The sequence below is a fragment of the Cheilinus undulatus genome, linkage group 15 (genome assembly GCF_018320785.1).
Source record: "Cheilinus undulatus linkage group 15, ASM1832078v1, whole genome shotgun sequence".
Classification (NCBI taxonomy): Eukaryota; Metazoa; Chordata; class Actinopteri; order Labriformes; family Labridae; genus Cheilinus; species Cheilinus undulatus.
The window spans coordinates 41770249-41792241 of NC_054879.1; the positions used below are offsets into that span (position 1 = coordinate 41770249).

Genomic DNA, 21993 nt, shown 5'->3' on the forward strand with positions numbered 1-21993 from the left:
ATGACTGATAAAGACATGCTCTAAAACATTGGTTCTCAACTTGTTGGCCAGGTCCCAAAAGTGGGTCCCAAAGCCAGCCTTAGTGGGTCACGGTTTGCCTTTAAAAAAAATGAGTGAAAGTCTGAAGCTTACCTTTATTTTGAAGGTACCTTTTTGTTCTGTTTCATCTTCTTTCCATCCTAAGTCCAAACTGCCCCATTTTCATTAAAACACTTAGATATAATTGAGCATTTTTAGAAAGTGAGTTGCAATTTATCATGAAGGAGTTGGTGCTGGGTCTTGATGCTAAACCAGTTGGGAACCACTGCTCTAAAATCATTGAAATCAATAATAAGTGCTCTTATCAAAGCAACAATACAGCATTTATTTATTGTTGCTTTATCAAAATGTGGCCTGAACACCTTTTCTTAAAATAAGATTAACCTTTTTTGTAATATTAACAATGTGCCCATTCAACTAAGGTACAGTGCCTATAAAAATATTCACCCCCTCAGATGTTTTAACTTTTTAATGAGTTTATAAATCAGTCATGGTTGATATAATTTGACTTTATGACAAAAATCAATGTGAAAACATATTTTTACAAAGTAATGTCAATTTTATAAATATATGTAAGGAAAAATAAGTGACTGCATAAATATCAAACCAATTTAAAGTGACTGACCGAATTCAACAGAGGTCCACCCAGTTGGTGCTAGTAGTCTCACAACTAGTGAAACAGGGATCACCTGAGTGCAGTGAATGTGTCTCAAGTGTTTTTAGTGTAAAGACACCTGTGTCTGGAAGGTCCAGTCACTGGTAAATCAGTATTCTTGGCTACCATTACACAATGAAGACAAAAGAACACTCCAAGCAACTCAGAGAAAAGTTTATTGAAAAGTATAAGTCAGAAGATAGAAAATGCTAAATAATTTCTAAGGCACTAAACATCCGTGTCGTTCAGTTAAATCCACCATGAAGAATGGAAGGAGCAAATGTGTAAATCTGCCTAGATCAGGCTGGCCTCACAAATTGAGTAACCGTGCAAGAAGGAGACTAGTGAGAGAGGCCACCAAGACCAAGTGACTTCTCTGAAGGAGTTACAAGCTTCAGCAGCTGAGATAGGAGAGTGGCAAAGAGAAAGCCACTGTTGAAGAAAACTCAGATTAAATATCAACAAGCGTTTGCCAAAATGAATGTGGGAGACTCCATGGTTAAATGGAATCAGGCAAGACACCGAACACTGCACATCACCACAAACACACCACCCCCACTGTGAATCATGCTGGTTGCAGCATCATGCTGTGAGGATGCTTCTCGGCAGCCTGCCCTGGAGGGCTTGTAAAGTTAGAAGGTAAAATGAATGGGCCAAAATATAGGAAAATCATGGAGGACAATCTTATTCAGTCTGCAAGAGAACCACGGCTTGGGAGAAGTTTTAATTTCCAGCAAGACTCAAAAGCATCTAGTGAAAGCTACACAGAAATGGTTAAAAGACAAGGTGGAATGTTCTGGAGAGGCCAAGTCAAAGCAGTCACTTATTTTACAATACATAAATGTACTTTATTAACATTACTTTGAATCTGGGTCACTTTGACTTTAAGGAGGGTGTTTTTTGTCAGAACTGCCAAATTACTATAATGACCATAATTACCTCCGCCAAGGAGGTTATGTGATCAGCAGGGTTTGTTAGTTTACTTAGTTTGTTTGTTAGCAACATAACTCAAAAAGTTATGGACGGATTTTGATGAAATTTTCAGGAAATGGCATAAGGAAGAAGTGATTAGATTTTGGTGGAGGTCTGTGCTCTCCGAGTGCTTTTCCAGTTGATTTATGAAATTAATAAAAGGGTAAAACATCCGGAAGAGTGAATGCTTTTTATAGGCAGTGTAAGGCTTGGAGAAAATGTGGACGTTGTACATTCATTCAAACTGATGCAGGTTGAAGTAACAGAAAGTTATTTTACTGCTCACTCATCCCTTTTTGTTTCATCAGAGAGTCAGACAGCCTGGTCACAATCGTCTTGATCTCTGGCGACCAGAAAATGACCATCTCATCCCCCTGTGGACTGTTCAGCCTAGGGGGGAGCTGTCACATCCTCTAATATCCATCTTTGTGTGTTTTTGTGTATGTGTCTGTGTCTGTGCAATCCTTGTGGCCTTGCTGTGCACTTATTATGGCCCATGTCATAATCAGATGTTGTATGAAGTCAGAGAAAGACTGACAAATGAGGGGTTTTCACAAGCAATGTTAAGGAAACTTAGCAATTATTATTACTCAATCACTCATTATTCATGCTGTTTCTCACGTACTGTCTTAACACACAAGGTTCAGTTAAATGGGTTAATTATTTCATATTACATTTCAGCCAACAAACTCATCTAAAGCATGTAATATCTTGATTGATGCAACTTTAATATCATATTTTCACAGCAGACAGTTTTAATTGTAAATGGAAAGATGCTACTGCTTACTTTGACAGCTGAATATGACTTTGTTAATGTGTTTAGTGACACCTGCACATGTCGATGGTAAAATCAATTGCTCACAAGCACATTTGCCTACAGTTAACCACGCTGTTCCTTCCAACTGTGCCTAATCATGTATCATGACCCATACAATGGCAACTCAGTATGGGGAGTTGAAGTAGCTATTAAATGTAAGTAGGCTACAGTTAAGTGCAGATTTGTTGTAGGTCTGTTTTACTGCAGTATTTACATCTTATTCAAATGTAAAATTCAGCTATAGCTTACTCATCAGCAGACAGGATTGTATAGTAGCCTATGCTAATTTAACTTACAATTATGCTAGCAATCACTGCTTGGAATAGCATTTCAAAATAGAATGACATCTTATATGGCATTTAAAAAAAATGGACTGAACAGCCACAAGTACCAACTTTATATAGATTATAAACTCTGGTATCCTCCCGTTTGTAAGAATGAACTGATTTGGGATGCGTGAATATACAGTGCTGTGAAAAAACATTTGCCCCCTGTCTGATTCCTGATTTTTTTGCATATTTGTCACTCTTAAATGTTTCAGACAAAAGTGTAACTTTTTGGAAGATGTGTGGCCTGTTACATCTGGCGTAAAAATAAGACAGCATTTGATAAAAAGAAGATCATGCCAACAGTCAAACATGGTGGTGGCAGTGTGAAGGTCGGGGGCTGCTTCGCTGCTTCGGGACCTGGATCACTTTCTGTGATTGATGGATTGCTGTCTACCAGAAAATCCTGAAGGCGAACATCAGTTCATGCCCTCAAGTGCAAGTGGTCTTGGGTTATGCAGCAGGACAACAACCTGAAACATACCAGCAAGTCCACCTCTGAACGGCTCAAAAAAACAGAAAATTAAGGTTTTGGAGTGGCCAAGTCAAAGTCCGGACCTAAATCCAATTGAGATGCTGTGGTGTGACTTTAAATGGGCAGTTCATGCTGAAAAACCCTCCAATATGGCTGAGTTTAAACAATTCTGTAACGAAGAGTGGGACAAAATTCCTCCACAGCGATGCAAAAAACTCATCACCAGTTATCACAAATGCTTGATTTCAGTTATTGCTAGGGAGGCTAGTTTAAAAAAGAAAGAAATGAAAAACAGACAGTAGTAGAGGCTAAACAATGCAGAGTAACATTCCATTAACTGTCACTGAAAATGACTATTGTTAATGTTTATGAACAATGAGGCAAAACAATGAAAGTAATAATAATCAGAATAATAATAATAGTGCATTATATAGTCGCTAGAAAAAGTATGTGAACCCTTTGAGATTTCTTGGATTTCTGCATAAATTGGTCATCAAATGTGTTCCAATCTTCATCTAATTCACAACAATAGACAAACACAGTCTGCTTAAACTAATACTGCACAAAAAAATGATATGTTTTTATGTTTTTATTGAACAAAACATGTAAACATTCACATATCCTATCCTATATTTTCAGTAGGCAGAGGCGTAGCTAGGGATTTTGGGTGCCTAGAAAGAGTATTACACAGGGCCCCGCTTAACCAGCTAGCTAAGCAACAAATATTGCATCATTTTTACAAATATCTCTGCATTTAAATGTATTTCTGAACCATAATTTCCCGATGAATGAGCAATATTTTTACTGTGGTTAAATTAAATTTACTTGCATTAATTCACAGTGCTGGACTATACCATTTGGACATCTTTAAGGGAGGAGCAGGGGACCCCCAGTATTTTATTTCACTCTATTCGATAAAAATTTCATTCTGTTGACCAATTCATGTAGTTGCTTTGGATTTAATAATGATAATTATTGATAAAAAATTAATAAAAACACACCTTTCATTGCAGGCTTCAGAATCAGAACCCTCACTCACCCCCCCTGGGCTTCTCCCATGGTAGTAGGCTAATGCTAACAGTCATACTTTTCTAGCATAGTGGAGCAACAACGAAACTTTCTTTTTTAATTAACCAATGAAACCGAAGAAGTAGCTAAATTTATTTATAGTGAAGCATCCACCTAACACACATTTTTAACGTGTAGTCCTAATTATTTTGATTTAGTTTGTTTTAATTGGCCTAACACTCTCGCGGGAGCATCAATGTCAGCAGGTCACTTCCCGGGTTGATCCGGCCGTCGAGCTCGCGCTGTGCCTTTGAGGTCACCTGCACGGGGCTTCCTGTGGTCCATGGGGGAGGAAGGGTATGTTTGTCCTCGTCGAGGAGGAGTCTGCTGCTTGACTTCCAGTAGCTGCTGCTTGGCCACCGCCTTCTTTCTGCTCCCCTACCCCTCCCTTCCTCTCCTCCTCACCCTCCCTCCATACTCCTCCTCATCAGCAGCTACTGCAGCAGCAGTGCCTCCCGCATCCATGAAGAAAGCCCCTCAGCACGGCAGCGCCTCCGCCGCGATGGGCCGCGAGCTATTTACTGCGTTGTTGTGTTGATATTGAGATATTCCAGTTATCAAATATGAATCATGCATTTGATATTTCTGGCCACTTTGCTCGTCAGCATCCTCTCGCCTTGGCTTCATCCATCACTAGCGTCATCCGGTACGTATTGCAATGGCTTGCTGAGTCTTTTGATCACTGTCATCTTATAAATACAGGTTTCACTCTCTGTGTAGTGCTGAGATAAGATAGCACGATGTACTGCAGGTGTACGGCACTGCGTCCCCCCTCCCAAAAAAGCAGATAGGGAGTTATTTGATTTGTTATGCGGCGTCTTCAGTGTGATGGTGCATGAGGCAGACTACAGCATCTCAGCACCTTTTGTTCAGACTATTAAATATACAGCTATTTTTAATGTATAAACAGCATAACTGAATCAACATTCAATAAGAGTGTGCCATTCAAGTGCATGTTATTGTGATGTGTGTGAGATTCATAATGAACTTAGCATTATCTGTCTGCTGCAGAGTTTTCACTTTGGTATAAAGCATATCAAAAGTACCTCTCAAAGAAATGAAGCAATTTATATTCTGTAATCCATGTTAGCATAACTGCCTTATGTGGTTTACTACAGCATGTCGCCACTGTAATGTGTCAGGAAGAATAACAATGAAGCCGTGGCCACTTGCCTCAGCATTATGAATGTGTTTCATGAATAAGGGATGACAGCTGGCTCCTCGTGTGGACCACTCAGGGTTTTCATGTCTGTGCATTTGGGATCCTCTCGCAGTTTCTCAAGGAGTCGAGGACAAGGTTGAGAGGGACGCAGTGCCGGCTCTGCTGAAGCAACAGGCAACTGCAGCACCTGCTCCAGACAACAGAACACAGCATGCGGTAGAGCATGTGATCACCTACCCCTCACGGTTGATCTACTACCTGAATGAGGACTCGGAGAGTACCTACCATGACCTGGACACTCGCACCAAGACACAAGGCTCAGAAGGCCAGGTAAGCCAGCATCAAGGAGGGATGGATGATGTTGAGATTAGGGGAGAAGTTAGAACTGAGTTTTCTGCAAAAGTTTTACATTTATCATTAAATTGTTGTAAAAAGTTGTATTGTTTGTGCAAGATATTTCCTGTAAAATCTGTAAAAGTTTGCAGAATGAAAGCAGAGATTTGCAGTGTATAGAGATAATAATCCAAGGATGTGGCAAAGTTATGCATGAAACCCAGATTTAAGGCTCACTGAAGGTTTGAAGTACTGTAAATAAAATGTGACCATGAGGCTACTGCTGTGATTAGCAGCAGCAGCACTTGGTCACTTCACTAGCATGCATTGTGGTCAAATCCTCTTAAGTCTGAAGCCCATATAACATCTTGAGTTCAGCCATTACTCTATCTTAAATGTCAGACAAAGCTTAGATACATCCAACACATTAGCTGATAAGTTTCATTATGGGAGAAAGCTGGACTGATGCCAGAGCGACCATGCTGAAGAAGCCTTTCTTCCAGTTTGCCCAGTGTAAATTACCATCTGCCATCCATCCACTACATCTGTTACTTGTGCTCAGTGCTGAGGATGGTGCTCAAAGTGGAGTCTGGAGGATTTTGTTGCCTGATAAAGGTTATTAGCTAGCTAATGCTTCCTTTAATCTGCAGTTACTACTCTTTTTCTCTCTTATAGGCAGTCCATCTCGCCCAGGCTAGTTTCCAGTTAGAGGCATTTGGAACAAGATTTGTTCTGGATCTAACACTGAACAAGTAAGTCGTTTTTTCTAAACTGCATTCATCATTTTAGCTTTAAAGATTGATGTTGTGGCTAGTCAGCTCTGTCTTTATTGAAGGAATATTCTAGATGCAGGTCCCTCTGCAGTTAAACCTTTATGGGGCAAGACACCATGTATGATTACTTCCTTCATGGCCTCCCCCCCCAACTCTGTGTTACAGTAGAACCAGACAGATTTTTCTCAGCAAATCAGAAGAGATCATTCAACATCATGGAAAGTGACATCACACCATCTGACCAATCAGCAATGTCAGAGCATCTCAAACTTCCTGTTTCCCTTAGAACTTGTAAAACGCAACTTTGCGTCTATTTTGGTCCCCCAAAAATGGCTCTAACATACTAACTAACCATGATAACTTGATGAAACTTACATTCTAAAGGTAAATACAAATACTTAATGTCATGATAAGTTTTGTTTGCATAGGATTTCTAGCAATTACTGCAATTTTAGGGTGAAAATCGAGGAACAGTATTTGGACATACGCCAATATAGGGGTGTTAAAGGTGCAGTGTGTAATATTTAGCCTAATAGCATTAAGCTGAACAAACTTGGTAAAATAAAGCAAAACATTTCTTAGACGGTCTATCTAAATAAGTGTTTGGTCATCTAAATTCAAAAATAGCTATTTAAAAAAACCCAACTCAGAATTAACCTTTAATTCATACATAGGGATGCCGCCATCTTGGATTTTTACGTTTCTTTTTTTTTCTTTTTTTCTTTTTTCTTTTTTTATCAGTGAAAAAGTGAAAATACACAGAACAGTAACGAGAAAACACAACAAACATGCACACATACAAAGAAAGCAAAACCATGTTTCCATGGTAACATAGAGGAAAAAAGGATAAATAAAGTTATTGTATTGTATTGTATTCACATTACAGATTCACATTAAATTCAACTGGTTGCCACAGTTTCCAGCAGAGAAATGCAATCTAGAACCCACTTCTAGATGTTGATATTCAGTTTTACACACTGCACCTTTAAATATTTTTGTAAATATCTGAAAATGAGATATTTATCCAGATTTGTCAGGTGAATGAGGCCTAAAGTAAGTGCTCAGAGGTATTTCTGACTAGAAATAAGATGGACTGATGTCCGAGTTTTTGCAAGTGTAGCTATTTGCTGTTTTGGCAAGTGCTTTTCCTCATTATCACAGCAATAAAGTTGAAGAATAGCATATCAGTGCTGGTCTTGTACAGTCTTGATGGAAAATCCTGAGTCTGGCCAATCCGAGACCGAGACAAGACTGAGTAAAAATGCTTAAGAACAAGACTTTCCAAATGTGGTCTTGAGATCGGTCTTAAGACCAAGACAGTACTTGAGTACTACAATACTATGACTAATTCATGGAAATTTTCAAGATAGTGATGGTTAAATAGGAGAAATTTTTGGTGAGCTTCATAACCTTATAACAGTTTTATTATCCTTAAGTGGTCCATGCCAGTTATTATTTTTACTGTGAGCCTTGTTTATTATTTGTTGTTTTTTTTTTTTACATTTTCTAGTGGAATTATAAAGAAAAATTAAAGGTGTGAATAGTGAAACATATGTTTGTTATTTTAGTCCGTTTTACAACAGTATTACAGTTTTATTTAACTTACTTGGCATAAATCAGTTTTGACTTTTATTGTGAGCCTCATCACTGCTAAAATTCCCTCAGTTAGTATTCATTACTTGTGATTATTATAGTTGTCCTGTTGAAATTATAAGATAAAACTGGTGGCGCAATGATTGCTTGTACAGGATTCTGAAGCTAGGGGGTCAGAAACTAAAGGTAACTCCACCATGTCTTGTAAAATTAATATTTTGTATTTAAATAATCTTTTAATTCAGTGCAATCAGTGCATTCATGCACTTATAAGACTTTATACGTGTAAATTTTCCATTTTGAGCATCTTATTATGCATTTTCTCTAGCTATAAATGTGCAAGGAACCATATATTCTCACATAGTTGACCTTAATTTTTACCATAATAATGACAGAAATGTAAGTGACAAAACTAAAAAGTATGGGGATGTCCACCAATAATGTTCCAGGGCTTACATTTTGAATTTCCAAATATTTCAGTGTGTTCCCTATGAACTGAAACGGCATTAATGGCTGGCTACTTTGTATGAGTATGATTTGAAATGTTTTATTGGGAGATAATGTCTATTTTCAAAGTTGTTGAGGCTCACCAAGCTTGCTACAAAAGTCTCTGCAGCTGATTTTCTTTATCTTGAAAAACTTGTCTAAACTTTAAGTTGGACTGAGTTCCTCTGGCAGCAGCATCTGTAGTCAAGGTCATGTTGACAGAGATGGCTGTAAATTGTAGAGCATCAGAATCATTATTTATCTTGAGGTTAAAGAGAAACTGTGTAAATACAGTCCAAACGTTCATGCTGACACTCTCAGTGTGTGTTATAAATTCTGCAGCGAGCTGTAAAGAGACATTAAAGGGAAAGCACGTAAAGAAAGCTGTTATTTAAGGTTTTGTAATGCAGGCCTGCTAAGTGACGGAGACTGTACGATAGAATATGGGGAGGAGGTTTAACCAGAATGTAAGGGCCATGGAGAAAGATCCTCATGTTTCCTTGATAAAAAAAAAAAAACTGCAATATAACAAAGACTATTCTATGTTCCATGTAAACAACATCTCTCAAACGTCCTCAGTGTGGGACATAAAAGTGTTATACAAGTGTAAATGTACTCATAGGATATCTATTTGTGCAAGACTATATGAGCAAGCACTGTGTCATAGCTGAAACTAAAACGGACAGCACTTGTGAATCACCAGTACTTTCTGTAGACGACTACAGTTTGTAAATGATATATACTAATTTATATGATTAATGCAGTGTCAGTCGAAGATAATGTAATCAGGGAAACTGTAATTGCATACATCAGCTCTCTGGAAACAGAAGTGCTAAATGCAGTTTTCCTTCAGCTGCCAGACGACAAACAAGCTATTTAACAAAGATTTGTAAAACTTCAGTCTCCATTCTCAGCGAGGCTTAACTAGAGGCAGACAGTAAGGCATTGGTCAGTCAGATCACTGTCCCATATGGAGACATAAGGCCCCTGACACTCAATGATATTGATTTTCTTCCTTCACAAAGTAGCTGGTGTATGTATGTGAAGGCTTAATGTGCATGTGGACAAGGACTTTAAAATGCTAATCGAATCTCATGTTCCTTGATGTGATTTAAAGCTGTATTCTGTTATGATATAGTGTAATTTCATATTGTCTGCACAGCTGAGTGCTGCTGGATTTATAGTGTGTGCTGAGACTCAGTCTATAGATAGCAGCTTTTTGGTCTAACAATGCAAGGAAATCCTCCAGAGAGGGACTGTCATAAATCACACGTATTATTTACTTCCTTTTATATTGCGCCAACCTTTGCCAAGTACTTTGAATACAAATGTCATCATTTTAGCAAGCAGAAAATTATGTTTCCTTGCAGAAGTATGAACATTATTTTAACGACAGTATCTATCTGCAGTAAATAATGTTTTCTACGTTATACAAAGGCAGATAATACAGGAGCACAATGATAATTTGTTGCTAGGACTATGCTTTTATTATTTTTTATGGAAGAGCTAGTGCTCATGAATCATGCTCTTGTCCAATGAAAAAAGTCACACTTCCAAAAGACATCATGAATAACTCAGTCTTTTCACTCTATTCTATATCCAGTATGTTGATTGAGGTTTCTGTGGAAAAAAGCAGAGGTAAATTGTTGCCACACTTTTGTCTGCACAAGCACACGCATTAGTTGCACACAGATGGATGCAGGAGCATGCACTTCGCACAGCCTCACAGAGCAAAGACCCACATAGTCACCATGTCAGACAGATGTTGTCCCATATTCTGTTACACTTCCAGAAATTGCCACCTAATACACAGCAGGAAGGCTAGAAGGTATGACCTTGGTTCCCAGTTGGCTGCTTGACCTGTAGGTTATCTGTGAGATACATGAGCTAACTTCACCGTGTGCCTCTTTCTGTGTGAGAACAAGGGTTTGAATTCTGCTTGGTGTTGTAGCTGTGATGGAGCAGTACTGATCTAAATATAGATGGGCCTGCAACCTGCCAAAAGGTGCTACTTTGTCTGCTAACCTCTTACTGTACCTTGGACTGCAAACCAAAGCAGTTGCTTTTTTTTGCTTTTGAATTGGTGTGAATCATATTTGGATTAAACTATGTGAAGGAGAAAAGTGAATATGCCAGTTTATTAAGGCTCAGATTATTCCAAAGTGTTAGAGGGATGAACGACAGGATTCAGAGCCGAGTTTGATCAGCTTCTCGCTTCTCTCTCACCTTTTTCTTCTGCTGCTGCTGGAGTATTATAGCTCTAAGCTTCCCATAGGGGCGGGGAGAAATATCAATACAACAACGTAGCATTGTCCTCACTCGTGTGATACAGTATCTTAAGACTGGTGCCAAATATATGATATTTTAGTCTGAAAAATGCGGCCCTTCTAATCTAACTCGCCCTGCTAATCTGACTCGCCTTGTCAAGTCTAGAGGTCTTTGTTCAGCCTTGTTTGGATGTGTGTTTTGGATCTGTAGACCAATAAGTCTCGTGCACTCAGACCTTGAATATTTGCAGTATGTGGCAAAGAAAAAATAAAGGTGGAGATGATTCTATGGCTCTTTCACTTCTTGTCAAAGTAAAAGGAAATACTGGGTCCATCCATCCTGTCAGAGGTACAAAGGTTATTTAGGCTGTCAAATATAGCAGAGTCCTGGTGTTGTGATGTCCTCCTGGGCCACTTTTGATATATTGTATTATCTGGCGTGTCTGGCATCGTATCCTATTGTATCATGGCATATTGTGCCATCATGTCCTGTTGTTATGGATTCTCTTATTTTGGAATAATTACTCAAAGAAAATGTTCTTTACACATGCAGAGGTTTATTGTGATTTCTAAGCGACGCAGCAAAAGACCCTGGTCTCCGACAAAAAAAAGTGTTTTGTAGTTTTAAAATTTACCACCTTTGCTGACTCCTGGTCCAGTCACAACAGTTGTTCAGCTATCACAGCTGTCAAAGTTACGCATAATGAGTATGCTTATCCACATTAATGTTGCATCGAACATCAGGCAAATATTCCACTGATGTATTCTGTGGAAGTCTACTTTTCCTTTCCTTGATCTTAACAGCTGAAGTTTGCAAAAACAACTCTAAAAATTCCACTTTTGTCATATAAACTTGAACTGGCAGTCCTCCATGTTTTCATAAGAATTCCTGGAAAAGGATACCTGTATGCCTGTGTGTGTTTGCAGATATTAATGAGTCTCTAATGTGTGCTCCTTCTTCTGACCTCATTACCGTATCCTATTGGCATATCAGTCACTATGCATGTTAAACAAATATGCAATATTATATATACAGTGCTTAACAAATTTATTAGACCACCCCAACCCTAACCAAAGGAAGGTTTATGCCACAGCTGCCCTAAATTAACAGCACTGCTGATTACCAAAATCATTTTTTATGTTTCTGCAATGGTTAATACACCAATATGTAGAAGCTCTTTAACCCGAATGATATTGTTAATGCTAAAATATAATTATTATTGTTATCCATGAATGTTCAAATTTACTGATTTACAAAACAACTGAAAAAATAGTAAAGCACATTAATATTTCTTGATTAATTTGTCAAATTATAGTTATTTACTTTCATTCCTGAAGAGAAAAATGAGTTTTAGTGGTTGAATGTTACGCCTGATTCATTTCTGACTTCTCAGAGAAGCCCAGTGAGCTGGCTCAAATTTGTGTGAATTCAGTTTGAAATTCCTCATTCCTGTTCAAAATGGTAAAACGTGGAGAGCTCACTGAAAATGAAAGAGTCCACATTAAAGCACTTAATGATGCTGGATGGTCTTTGAGACAAATATGACAGGTGGTCTAATAAATTTGTTAAGCACTGTATATATATATATATATATATATATAGATATATATATATATATATATATCTATATATATATATATATATATCTATATATATATACACAGAGAGAGAGAGCTAATCAGCCAATCACATGGTGGCAACTGAGTGCATTTAGACATGTACAGATGGTCAAGACAACCTGCTACAGTTCAAACCGAGCAATGCAGAAGAAAGGGGGTTTAAGTGGCTTTGATGGTTTTGGTACCAGACAGGCTGGTCTGAGTATTTCAGAAACTGCTACTACTGGGATTTTCATGCACAACCATCTTTACAGAGACTGGTCTGAAAAAGGGAAAATATGCATTGAGCTGCAGCTGTGTGGACGAAAATGCCTTGAGGAGAATGGACATAATAGAAAGGCAACAGAAACTCAAATAACCACTGGTTAAAACCAAGGTATGCAGAGTACTATCTCTGAACGCATAACACATCAATCTTTGAAGCAGATGGGCTACAGCAGCAGAAGACCATTCCGGGTAAAACTCCTGTCAGCTAAGAACAGGAAACTGAGGCTACAATTCACAAGGGCTCACTAAAATTAAACAATAGAAGGAAAAACGTTGCCGGGTCTGACAGAATCTTAGTGTAAACGTGAAAGCATGGATCCATCCTGCCTTGGATCAGCAGTTCATGCTGATGGTGGAGTAATGGTGTGGGAATATTTCCTTGGCAATCCTTGAGCCCCTCTCTACCATCTGAGCATCGTTTAAATGCCAACCACAATCTAAGTATTGTTGCCGAGCTTGTCCATCGCTTTATGACCATAGCGTACCCATCTTCTGATGGCTACTTCCAGCAGGATAATGCACCATGACCCAAAGCTCAAATCATCTCAAACTGGTTTCTTGAACATGAAAATGACTTCACTGAACTCCAATAGTCTCCACAGTCACCAGATGTCAATCTAATAGAGCACCTTTGGGATGAAGTGGAACTAGAGATTCACATCATGGATGTGCAGCCGACAAATCTACAGCAACTTTATGATGTTATCATGTCAATATGGACCAAAATCTCTGAGGAATATTTCCAACAGCTTGTTGAATCTATGCCATAAAGAGCTGAGGCATTTTTGAAGTCAAAAGGGGTCCAATCTGGTATCAGCAAGGTGTACCTAATATAGTGGCCGATGAATGTATATTTTTTTATATAATTTTATAGATATTTACCTCGACACCACAACACTGTCCTTTCAAGACATGTCATGTGTTGTGTCATAGTTTTGTATGGTGTCATGTGGTGTCATATTGCATTGTGTTATATTGCACCGTATCATGTTTTATTGCATTGAGTTGTATCATGTTGTATCGTTTTTTATCTTTATCTCTAAAAATACGGCATGCTATTGTTTGACCTTTTTTCTTGATATTGAAATAAAATCTTCAACCTGGCAACTTTTCAAACAAGAAGCACATGAGTACTTATATAATTTTGCATGGTAAACACATACTTATTGTTATCTTGATTAAAGCTGCAGTTTTTCACTTCAATTTTCCATGTAAGGCTCTTTGAGAGTGCAATTTCCCTCTCTGAGAATCCTTACAGAAGATCTGTTTCCTGCATGTTCAGACTCAGCATATTAGTATCAAATTCAGTGATAGACAACCTAAGAGCTCCAGAAATATGCAGTTAAAATATGGAAGAAGAAGACATACTTTATTAATCCCTGAAGGGAAATTTACGGTTTATACTCTACTGCCAAACACATATAGGCTGAATTGCATGCAAACACACAAATGCAAACAAGACGTGCGCTAATGGAGAGATGTCAGAGAGATGGCCTTGCTGTGCTCATTGAAGCGCTGCCCGGACTGTTGAGGGTTCAGTTACTTGCTCAAGGGCACTTCGACAGTACTCAGGAAGTGTAGCTAGCTTCCAGGTCAAAGTCCAGATATGGTCTGACCAGGACTTGAACCAGCAACCCACTGATTCCCAGCCCAAGTCCTTACAGACAAAGCTGCTGCCACCCACATATCTATATCTCAATCACCCCCTTGTGGCTGACCGATCTAGGGACAGATCTCACTGTTAAAGGCTTAAACTCCATTAATTTTGGAAGGAAATCATATTTTACAGTAATATGTTAATTACACGAAAATATTGATTTAATTTCAGTTTATTTCAATGTTGGGTCCCCATGGCGTTGGTCAGGAAAAAGCTGACCCTTGTGAAAATGGAGTTGCTGACCCGTGTTGTATCGCATATTGTCCTGCTGTGTCGTATCATATTGTATAGTATCGTATCATATTGCATTAGATTGTGTCAAATCATGTCCTGTCCTGTCATATCTCGTCATTTTGTGTCATGTTGGGTCATGCCATGTCGTAACAGATCATATCGTGTCGTATTGTTAGGCTGTGTTACATTGTGTCCTGTCGTGTCATATCCTGTCATATTGTGTGATATTGTGTCCTGTGCGTTCTTGTCCTGTCATGTCGTATTATATCATATCATTTGTATCGTATCGTATTGTATCATATCGTATCGTATTGTATTGCATTATATATCATATCATATTGTGTCATGACATATCACATCGTATCTTATATCGTGTTGCATCGGGTTGTGTTGTGTCATATCATGGCTTGTCCTGTCCTATCCTCTTGTATAGTATTGTATGGTATTGTCTGGTATTATGTTGTATCATATCATGCTGTAGCTTATTGTTTTGCACCTTATCGTTTTGTGTTGTGGTAGAGCTGGGCAATTAATCGAAAAATTAGTGAAACCAACATAAACCTGCTGTGTTAATTATTTAAATGTTTTCCCTTGTAATTCTCTCTCACCTAAAGTACCACCCCCTTAAAAACAAACTACTGGCTGTGTTGTCATGTGAAATGCATCCAGGTGTTGCAAGGCATGTAGCCTGCTGTAAACCTAAGAGAAGAAGTACTAGTCATGCGTTCATGCAGCCTGCTGTAAACCCAAGAGAAGAAGTATTAGTCATGTGCTCGTGTAGCCTGCTGTCAACCCAAGAGAAGGAGTACTAGTCATGCATTCATGTAGCCTGCTGTAAACCCAAGAGAAGAAGAAGAAGTATTATTCATGCACTCATGTAGCCTGCTGTAAACCCAAGAGAAGAAGAAGAAGTATTATTCATGCACTCATGTAGCCTGCTGTAAACCCAAGAGAAGAAGAAGAAGTATTATTCATGCACTCATGTAGCCTGCTGTAAACCCAAGAGAAGAAGTACTAGTCATGCGCTCATGTAGCCTGCTGTAAACCCAAGAGAAGAAGTACTAGTCATGGGCTCATTCCCATCCAGTCCACTAAAACTCTAACACTCACTGTCCAAGTTAGCAGCAAAGTTATTTTCTACTTTTTATACAACAGTATAAAAATAATTTAGTTTGTTAGTAAGAAATACAAGTTGGTTATTTTCTACTTTTCTTGGGAAGTGTGACTTTTTACAAAAAGATGTGGGTTTTTTAATATTGTTTAAATAAATAACCATAAATTGTTAATCAGGGTATGTTCCTTTCAGGTATTTGTTTTAAATTATACAAGTATTTTCAGAACAGAGTAGGAAGTTGGGGATGGAATAATCATTCATTAATTGTAATCAGGGTAAGAAGTTCAATTAATCGTGATTTGGATTTTTTTTCCATAATTGCCCAGCCCTGTGTTGTATCATTTCATTTCATATCATGTTGTGTCTGGTGCATTATGTTACATTGAATCGTATCATGTCCTGTCCTGTCATATTGTATGGTATCACATTGCCTGTTATCATATTGTGTCATGTTGTGAGTTACCCAGTGATTCCCACCTCTAGTCTCCAGTGGACTAAGAACCCTGAGGCGAGAACTCCCTTCATCCTTTCTCTTCACACTCCCTGACTTTTAACTACACATACACATTTCTTAATACTCTCATATTCCACTGTCTTAGACCTCCATACTCTAAAATACACCCATGCAAACACCAGCACACTCTAGCAGGCCCACTCTCCTCGCCCTTCCTCATCTGTGAAACTAAAAATAGCCCCTCACTCAGGAACCTCTCACAGTCGCCGCTCGTGGCTCGATTCTCCTCTCTTAATGGTGCACTTCCTGCACACGTGCTGCCAAGCATCGCTCAAACATGTCACACTCCTCATGTCGCAAGACTCCTCCATCACTTCCATCCATTTTTCTCTCTTGTGTTGCACAATGCTATATGTCCACTGAGAAGAGGATGTTTTTGATTTGCAAGGTTACTCAGGAAAAAAGCGCCATTGTGGCAGAAATTGCAGCCTCTTGAAGTCAGCTGTCAGCTAACAGATTGTATGTGTGGAACGGTGAGGGATGCTGACTCAGACAGCGGGAACTGCCGTGAGGACCGTTGTGTTCAAGGTTAAGCCGAGGCTTGACAAGCATTTATCACATTTTATCACTTCTCTGGCTGCTATCTGGTGAATACGCTCTTTCTGTTCCTGCTAATTTTGAGTGGTTGGAAAAACAAACATGTTAAAACGTGGTTTCTTTTTCCAGGGATTTCTGTTCTCTTGTTCTATTATTTATAAAGAGGATCATTTATTTTACCAAACGCAGTTTTGTTTATGCACCCTCTTCCTGTGATAATTAATCATCCCGAGGAATAAATGCATTCTAATTCTTCCTGCGGGCAGTCAACATTTAACATCTCCGCTGCACTTTTAAGATGCCATGGGAGTGAATGTGCTGGCTAAGCCTGGCCCAGTGGTGATGAGTCTTCTTGTTTACATAGCACCACTCACCGCTAGCTTCAAGCCACAATTTGTGAGTCAGATAAAGCAAAGACAGACGGACTTCTTGAGAGTTTTTATTGTCATCACCTCATGTCTTTTTACTGTAACCAGCTGCAATCTCTGTTTTCACAGTGACTTGCTGTCGTCAGATTACGTCGAGATCCACTTTGAGGGGGGGAAACCTGTCATGTCAAAGGTAACTTCCTGATTTTTTTGCATTTTTGAGGTGTCACATGTGTGCTGCTGTTCTTATTTTGTACAGTCATGCACATTGGCAGTGAGTTAAAGGGCAATTGAATCTACTTTTTAGGAAGCAGGCATATAAACAGAAGACAGTAAATGGGGTTAGTGTTTGTTTCCTTTAAATCAGATTGCACAGTTGCTGTTTTTTGTCAGTGCATCTGGTTATTGGATTTATCAATGCTGTTGTCACTTCAAGTTCTCATCCAATAAGTGTTGCCACATCCAGGAAATCTTCTCTGCTGAGGAAGAAAGAGAACAAAATGTTCATGCAGAGGTGTAATGGACAGACAGACAGACAGATAGATCGACAGATAGATAGATAGATAGATAGATAGATAGATAGATAGATAGATAGATAGATAGATAGATAGATAGATAGATAGATAGATAGATAGATAGATAGATAGATAGATAGATAGATAGATAGATAGATAGATAGATAGATAGATAGATAGATAGATAGATAGATAGATAGATGGATGGATGGATAAGGAGGAAAGAAAGAGAGGGAAACAGTTTTGGAATGAGGGATGTTATCGCCGCTGCTGCTGCTGCTGCTGCTGCTGATTCAGGCAGAGGACTGGGCTGGGTACACTGTAGCTGAATCAGCAGGGTTTCGCTCCCCTGCAGCCTCCTGCTGGAGCTGTGGTCACGTGACAAGGGAGAGAAAGCCCTCTGCAGTAGCAGTGCAGCGTGGGATGGGTGAAGTGAGCTAGAGAGAGAGGGAGAAGGGAGAGAGGAGGGTTGGCTGTCCTCTGCTCACCCTGGATCTGACAGCTGAGTCACAGATAGTTCCAGGACCCTCTGTGCAGTATATTAACTCCACATCTAAACATGCACAGACTCCCTGCAGTATGCATTGCAAACACACCGAAGAGGCATCTGCGAGACAAGCTGTTACCTCCTCTGAGATGTTTGAAAACTGTTGATAATGGAGTTTAAATTTGACACATTTGCCATGCCAAGGCAAATCTGAGCAGTCAGTTAGAGCCTGCATGGTTTAATGTGCTGTGTTGCCACTAATGCAGCTTCAGTTATCTTTTTGGGCATGCTGTGATGCTGCATTAGCTCTGTTTCTTCTTCTTCCTCCCGTAGGGAGGTGAGCACTGTTACTACCACGGCCAGGTGAGAGGGAATGAAAACTCCCACGTGGCCTTATCTACCTGCAACGGGCTGCAGTAAGTGTACAGCAGAGTCGTCCTGTTCTAAATATCTGTGGATACACTTGTCTCTACTCGTACTGACTCCATATTGACTGCTCTCTCTCTTTTCTCTGTCTCTAATCTTCGCTCTCTGCCTGGCAGCGGGATGTTTGATGATGGAGTCTACATGTACCTAATTGAGCCTTTACAACAGGCTCATTCAATCGTAAGTTGTTCCTTTTGGAAAAATATGTGCTGTTTGACACAAAGGTACTTTCCTGAAACCTAGCATCCGCTCCTACACACATGCAAAACATCCTCTGCTGTTCCTATTGTTTACACTTTCAGATGAAGCTAATCAGAGACATACCTTGTCTTAGAGGAAGAAGGTAACACAATGGGGAATGTCCTGCTCATTCCAGTATGACTTCAGTGTAGTTGGACAGTGCCTATAAAAGTGTTCACCCCCTTGTTGTTTTACCCTTTTATGAATTTTATAAATCAAAAAAACAAAATCTTTTAATGTCAAAGTGAAAATAAATTTCTCCAAAGTAATGTAAATGACATCAAAAAGTGATAATGGGTCACCTGAGTGCATTAAATGTTTCTCAAGTTGTTGTAGTATGACAATATCTGTGTGTGGAAGGTCCAGTCACTGGTAAATCAGTATTCCTGGCTACCATTACACCATGAAGACAAAAGAACACTCAAAGAAACTTAGAGAAAAGGTTATTGAAAAGTATAAGTCAGGGGATGGATGCAAAATAATTTCCAAGGCACTGAACATCCCCTGGAGTTCAGTTAAATCCATCATGAAGAAATGGAAAGAATATGGTACATGTGTAAATCTGCCTAGATCAGGCTGTCCTCACAAACTGAGTGACTGTGTAAGAAGGAGACTAGTGAGAGAGACTACTCTGAGGGAGTTCCAAGCTTCAGCAGCTGAGATGGGACAGAATCTGTATACATAACTGTCTTCACCAGTCAAAGCTTTATTGGAGAGTGGCAAAGAGAAAGCTACTGTTGAAGAAAACTCAGATTAAATCTCAACAACGGTTTGCCAAAAAGCATGTGGGAGACTCCATAGTCAAGTGGAAGAAAGCTCTTGTGTGATGAGACCAAAATGGGTTTTTTGGCCTTCAGATGAGAAGCTATGTTTGTCAGACACCTAACACTTCACATCTCCACAACCACACCATCCCCACTGTGAAGCACGAGGGTGGCAGCATCATGTTTTAGGGATGCTTCTCAGCAGCCAGCCCTGAAAGGAAAAGGGTAAAATGAATATGGCATAATATTTAAAAATCCTGGCTTGGGGGAAGATTTATTTTCCAGCAAATTAATGACCTGAAGCATACAGAGGAAGTTCCACAGAAGTTGTTTAAAGACAACAAGGGGAATATTCTGGAGTGATAAGTCACAATGTCATAATGAGGTGTTTTGCACTTGTCACTTTAGTCTGAGGAAGAGCAACTCTGCTCGAAATGTCACGTTGGTGCAATAAATAATAATATTTTTGGAGCCCTGCAGTGTGTGAAACGTCTTTCTGTTCTTTGTTAGTCTCTTTTTTGGCTCAGCACCTGCCCACTTTGGCTTGGATGTGCGTGGAGACTTGTTCCCGAATATTCTGGAGAGGCAGAGTCAAAGCCCAGACCTCAGTCCAAAAGAGAATTGGTGGCTGGTCTTAAAGAGAGCTGTTCACACAGGAACCCTTTTCAACCTGACAGAGCTTGAGCAGTTTTGCAAAGAAGAATGGAGTAAAGTTGTAGTGTCCAGATGTGCAAGCCTGTTTGACACGAGGGCTGGGCAATTAATCACAAACTAGATTAAATCATGATATGGCCTGCTACAGTTTTCAAATGGCAGAAGTTGCAATATTTCTTTAACTTGAAATTTGTGTCAAAATACCAGCATGAAACCTTTTTTGTAGCAGAGATGTTAGGCATTACATATCATGCAATCATTCAAGTGCCATTCATTTAGAATAGTCTACAAAAAAATCATACTTTCTTCATTTTTATACATTTTTCTGATTAGATATGAGAAAAACATAAAATGATCACTTCCTTCAATACAATAATTCATATCCAGTTTGCAAAACAAGTCAAAATCATCACAATTACATTTTTTTCCCTACAATTGTTTAGCCTTAGTTTAATCTAATAATGTGTTGGTTGTAATATAGAATAATTTATTGCTTGTGCTTGTTGGAAAATGCATAAAATGAAGCACCTAAGAAATAATTGCATATCAAATTGCAATTGCAATATTGGGGTAAAAAAATAGCAGTTAGATTATTTCCCCAAATCTTGTGGATAGGTCCTCAATTGAGACCTATCCACACAGACTCAGGAGGTGAATATTTATGCAGTCACTTATTTTGCATTACATGTATTTTTTTTTTATTTGACATCACCTTGAAGAAATCTGTTTTCATTTTGACATTAAATAGATTTTTTTTGGTTAGTCTTTTGTCAAAATTGGCAAATTATATTGACAATGATTTTTTTATAAAATCAATACGCGGGTAAAACATCCAAGAGTACTTTTTATAGGCACTGTAGGTTGGTCTGTAGTGCAATGAAATAAACACTAATAATATGAATAATATTCGATGAAGGTCTCAGCATTATAGTAGATATCAACATCACATACTTTTTATTGTGATTTGATTTAGATTGGTAAGTTTGTCTACATTCTTGTGGTTTTAATCTGAAAATGAAGCTCCAGCCAGCACCTTTATGTTTGTTTGTTTGTTGTTTGGAAGATATTTTGGGGGGGCATTTTATGCCTTTATTCATACAGGGGGAAAGTGGATACAGTCAGAAACAGGGCTGAGAGTGTAGGAGAGACAAAGGAGCCTGAACCCAGGCTACCTGTATACATGGGGCACACCTTAACAACTAGGCCATCTGCACCCAAGCCAGCAGCTTTTTAACTGAACTTTGTTAAAAGACTGGATACTGGAGAAATGCCCACCACCTCTCTATGTGACTAATATGAGCAGTTCTCAGAAGAGCTCCGCTAAAGCTTGTAAACTAATAGGTGTAGTTACACTCATCTAATCTGCTTAAACTAAATATTATCATGTATCACACTTCCTATATGTCTGCATAATTACCTGCATTTTTGACGGATGACGGGGGAATCAAACATGCCTCTCTTAATTCCACTTCACAAAGTCTTAAGTGTTAAAACAACAAATTGCCATTTTTGCGGGGTGGATACGTGTGGGACATTATCTTGGCTGGAGAGACAGACTTCCTGGAGTCTTTTCTTCATTGCCTGGCAGCCAGATGGAACTCCAGGAAGTCCCTGTATGATGCCAATAAAA

At 39.0% G+C, this 21993-nt stretch overlaps 1 protein-coding gene across 3 annotated transcripts in view; it reads left to right on the forward strand.

The window, feature by feature from the left end:
* The first annotated feature begins 4758 nt into the window (after positions 1–4758).
* The window catches only part of LOC121522461 (disintegrin and metalloproteinase domain-containing protein 23), a 38382-nt gene continuing 21147 nt past the window's right edge, over positions 4759–21993 (forward strand). For all 3 annotated transcript variants that reach the window (XM_041806882.1, XM_041806884.1, XM_041806883.1), the window contains exons 1-6: positions 4759–4998; positions 5627–5844; positions 6523–6599; positions 17407–17470; positions 18613–18695; positions 18822–18885. In XM_041806882.1, coding sequence (XP_041662816.1) covers positions 4923–4998; positions 5627–5844; positions 6523–6599; positions 17407–17470; positions 18613–18695; positions 18822–18885 — 582 coding nt within the window. In that variant the 5' untranslated portion in view covers positions 4759–4922. The remainder of the gene's footprint in view (positions 4999–5626; positions 5845–6522; positions 6600–17406; positions 17471–18612; positions 18696–18821; positions 18886–21993) is intronic.